The sequence below is a fragment of the Phacochoerus africanus genome, chromosome 2, assembly GCF_016906955.1.
Source record: "Phacochoerus africanus isolate WHEZ1 chromosome 2, ROS_Pafr_v1, whole genome shotgun sequence".
Taxonomy (NCBI): domain Eukaryota; kingdom Metazoa; phylum Chordata; class Mammalia; order Artiodactyla; family Suidae; genus Phacochoerus; species Phacochoerus africanus.
The window spans coordinates 29,044,640-29,049,193 of NC_062545.1; the positions used below are offsets into that span (position 1 = coordinate 29,044,640).

The window sequence follows — 4,554 nt, forward strand, 5'->3', positions numbered from 1 at the left end:
AACTGGGAACTCGCTACCTGGAGAAGCTCGCCCCTGGCTGCCCCCAGAAGGTATGGGGCACACTGCAGAGAAAGGGGTGCTGTCTTTACAGGATGCAGGTGGTTACCAGCCAGGAGCTCAAGGCACGGCTTTCTTGAGGGCGGAAATGGGTATCAGGAGCCACTCACAGCCACGCCCTGAAACTATCGAATCTCTTAACATCAAGAACAGCCATCAGGGAGGCTGCAGGACCGCTGGTGTTTGATTGACAGCGTGGGCAGTTAACCTTCCAACCAGATCTCAGGGCTTCCAATGGCCACAATACTGCCTTTCCACTTACTGCCTTTCTCCTAGCTTTCAAAATGCCAGGGCTCATCCAAAACAAACTGACAGATGGCCACTTCACCGCTAAACCAACCGCAGTTCTATTTTGGTTTAAAGCAACCTTCCAGGAATAAGTCACAAAAGGATTCTGCAGCCAAAGGCTGCTGTCGTCATCTCCACAAGCTAGTGTAGGTGACCGACCTTGATGTGGCAGAGTCCGCTCAATGACACGAGTCCACATCAACAGCACACCTGCAGCAAGAAGATGCAGCACCCAAAGGTATCAGGGATTCCAGCTGTTATTTGTCCAGATATTCTTTGTGGTAAAAGCCGGGGGAAGAAAGCCTTCTGACCTAATCATACTATCGGCAACAATAGGAATAAATATAAAAGTGTCCCAGACAACTTGTAAGAAAGCAACAGCACCATTCTTTAAATTACATTACTAATATAAAAGCACTATATTCTCTGGGGAACTTACCCAATTACCCAAACCACTGATCCACTGTTGCCTTTTAAATCATGTACTAAAATTCAGAGTACTGCTTTGCACAAATAATAGACCAAATGTGCTGCCCAAAACACTGCATTACACTGTGTGGACCAAGTTCCTGGGTTTCACTTAAAAAAAGAAGTATTTATCATAGAAAATGTCAACAAAAGAAATTTAAAGCTTAGAATCAAAGGCAGCATTTTACCTAGATTTCTATGTGCTTGCTACAATTCTAATGGGGGTCATTTTTGGTTCACAAGTGATTCATGTCTGGACTTTCAGACCGAAAAGTTTCTCTGCACTTCCTTCAAAACAAGACGAACATCCCCATGTGCTTTCTGTGCCCAAATTTAATTGTAGATAAATAGCTGTAATATACTAAATATGACTGACATGGTCAAGCATTCCTGTTGAATTGGAGAAAATTATTTACCCCTGTCCCAATCCACAAAGAAAGAACTGCCAACGAAGAGTGGCGTGTGTATACAGATGTATGTGTGTGTGTGTGTGTGTGTGTATACACACACATATGTATATATATACACACATGTATATATACACACACATTTATCTGTGTATATATACATATAAACAGATTACATGTGTATATGTATCTGTGTACACATGCATATCCACAGAGAGATAAATAGGTAATGACACATATTTATCTAAACAAAGGGAACAACAACAATACCAAACCATGCTTGAATTGTGGTAGATTAAGAGAATGTTAGAGTGAAGGGGAAAACTGACAAAGTCTATTACAGTTTTAAATGACTATGATACTAACTCAACCTTTTTTTTTTTAAACTGAAATTGCCTGTACCTCCTCTCCAAACAGACAGACTTCTTTTAAGAGGAAGGAGTTCCTTACACAATATACTTTGTATTCACAGAAATCTATGCTATTCAGAACAAAACCAGTTCTGCTGGCAGATTGTGAGATCGCAGGGACATTTAAGTTGTCATTAAAATGGAAAGCAATCAAATCTTTACATCTACAAATTATACATTTAATAGTTCCACAAATTTGGCAAAGTTCGTGATGACACCTAGGTTGTTTTCACCAAATCGTAGACATAAATATGGAAATCATCATCAAACTTGATGAAACAGACAGACGGTTTGGCCTCTACTTGATGGATGACCATGCCAGTCCTTTTAGAGCCATCTTCTTTGGCATATTCCACTTGTTTGCCGACCAGTTTGTCCACAACTTCTGGTTCTCTTTCTGCTGGAGGTGAATCAACAGAATCAGGCATAATGTGAAGGTCTCCTTCTTTATAATCATCCAAGAGTTGGTACATATACAAGACAGGATCTTTCTCATAGGTGATGTAAAACCACGTGCTCATTACAGGGACACGGGCTAGGACCATTCCCCTCCACTCGGCCTTAGAGCCATCCTCGGTCTCAAACACGTGCTTCACTGCTTTGCCAATCATCGTGTCCGCTAGGTGTGCATCGCTGATTTGAGATGTTGCAACTCTATCGGGGAGGACTTCAAGCGCAGCAACCCTTTCATCTTCATTAAGTTCTAGCCCATAAACACAGTCAACTCCATCGTATTTTATAAGATACAAAGAAGGATTTACAGGCACCTGGTCCAGAACGGTTCCTTTCCACCGGGTGACAGGGCCTTCTCCCTCTTTCCACCCATGCTGAATCCTGCAGCCTACGATGCTCCGCGGAGGCTGGGAATCTGGTGTGCTGGTGCCCACACTGCTCCGATGTGTTTTGTGGGACGACTTTTTCTTCATCTTCATCATGCTTGCCGACACACCAGTATAGGCCTGCATCAGCTCTGGACCGCTGGCCAGGTGCCCTCATTCATCTGTGATTAGGTGACCAGCAGAACTTCTGGAGAGGATGAAAAGTTCAAGATTCTCCAATTTGAAACTTCTCACGGAATCCCAGTGTTCTTATTAATCCATCATCCAAATGCCGCTTTTACAAGTTCAGCAAAAGTTTGAAATCCTGAGGCCTTTGCGGGGCGGCGGAGGCCAACGTCCGCAGCCCCGCGGGCCCCGCCTTCCAGCGCTGCGTTAGGGCGGGGCCGGAGGCACCCGGCGGGCCGGACCGCGCTGCCCCGCCCCCACCCGGCGCCGGCGGCCCCGCCCCCGCCTCCGGTCCCGCCCCCGGCTGCACCGCACAGGCGCAGTGAGCCGGCCGACTGCTGGAGACTTAGCGGCGTTTGTTGTTATCCTGGAATTGCAAGTACTAAAAGGCCACGATTGGTTTTCGCTTCACTCTGTAAGAGGTCTAATATGCACAGTTCTTGCATTTCAAGCTCTTATGATTAAAGAAAACCGTACAGATAAAAATCGTAGGACAAACGAGCCCACGCGGAGCCCAGACACAGCGCGAGTAATAGGAAACGCAAGAGGTCCCGGGGGAAGCCTTCCGTAGCACCAGCCAACGCTGGGCCAGAGTTCACGAACTGGGCCGGCTGCTCACATAAATCACCCACACCTCTCAGTGGCTAGAAAATCATGTCCCTTGCTTTGTCCTTTACAAACATTTGCAAACAAATTGTCCTCGACGAAGATTTGCAAACAAAACTTTTTAGCAGATCCTTAAGGTGTTTTGGGGGTGGGTAATAGAACTGCCTGAAGATGTCAGCAGCACCATCAAAACTTCCTTCTGGCTCTATTCGACCTTCTCTGTGCCACGTACGTGGGAGCCGGAAGCTTCTTAATAGTCTACTCACATTATACCTCAATCTAAAAAAAGTAATGAGCAGGAAAATTGAGTACTCGATGTGCCTCAAATGGCTTTCTATTTGGCTTGGGCAGCGGGGAAGTGGGAGTTTTTTAGCTCTTCTGTGGTGCTGTCGATATGAAGCACATTAAACGTGAGTCAGAGTGATAAGACTTTTCAAGGTTCTCTCCAGAAATTAGTTCTAAGACTTCTTAACGATGATAAAGAAACAAAAGTAAGATGCCCGAGGTCCCACTCCCTTTTCAGAGAGTCCCTAACTTTGAGGCAAGAATGTGTAACTTATTACTTGGAAGGAATTCATAATAACAATGTGTATTTATGGTTGAATGACATATATCCCAGGTCTTTAAAGCTGCTCCATGAAGAGTTCAATGATTTCATAAGTTTGGGCAACCAGCCCTCAATACTTTCTCTTCCTTACGGAATATGATTGACATTGGAGGGGTCTGAGAACTTCTGCAGTGAAAACCCCTGGAAGACTTCAGGCTAAACAGAGAAACAAAAGTCTAATGGTGAATATTTCATACCTGCTCTGTGAGTGCACATTATAATCTTTCTCTTCTATTTCCTGTATAAAACCTTTAATAAGGTGTTCCTCTTGTGGCTCAGCAGATCACAAATCCAAACAGTATCCATGAGGATGCAGGTTTGGTCCCTGGCCTCGCTCAGTGGATTAAGGATCCAGTGTTGCTGTGAGCTGTGGTGTAGGTCACAGATGCAGCTTGGATCCCGTGTTGCTGTGGCCGTGGTGTAAGCTGGCAGCTGCAGCTCTGATTCAAGCCCTATCCTGGGAACTTCCATATGCTGCAGGTATGGCCCTAAAAAGAAAAAAAAAAAAATCTTTTAGTGAGACTTTGAGATGAAGAGGGTGAGTTTTGGGTGAATATGAGGAGTTGCTGGGGGTAAGGCAAAAGGAAAGGCTGGCTTTGGGGGTCAGCTGATGTATGGGTTCCATGGACACTGCAGAGCGTACAGTGGGATAAAGAAAGGTGCTGTGGGAGTTTGGAGGAGGAACGTGCACGGAAGGCTTGAGGAGA

At 45.2% G+C, this 4,554-nt stretch overlaps 1 protein-coding gene across 1 annotated transcript; it reads right to left on the bottom strand.

The window, feature by feature from the left end:
- Positions 1-1,378: 1,378 nt before the first annotated feature.
- Positions 1,379-2,833, bottom strand: LOC125120993 (spindlin-1-like). The gene has a single exon (XM_047769326.1). The coding sequence runs from the start codon at positions 2,593-2,595 to the stop codon at positions 1,849-1,851; it is 747 nt and encodes a 248-aa protein (XP_047625282.1). The 5' UTR covers positions 2,596-2,833; the 3' UTR covers positions 1,379-1,848.
- Positions 2,834-4,554: the final 1,721 nt, after the last annotated feature.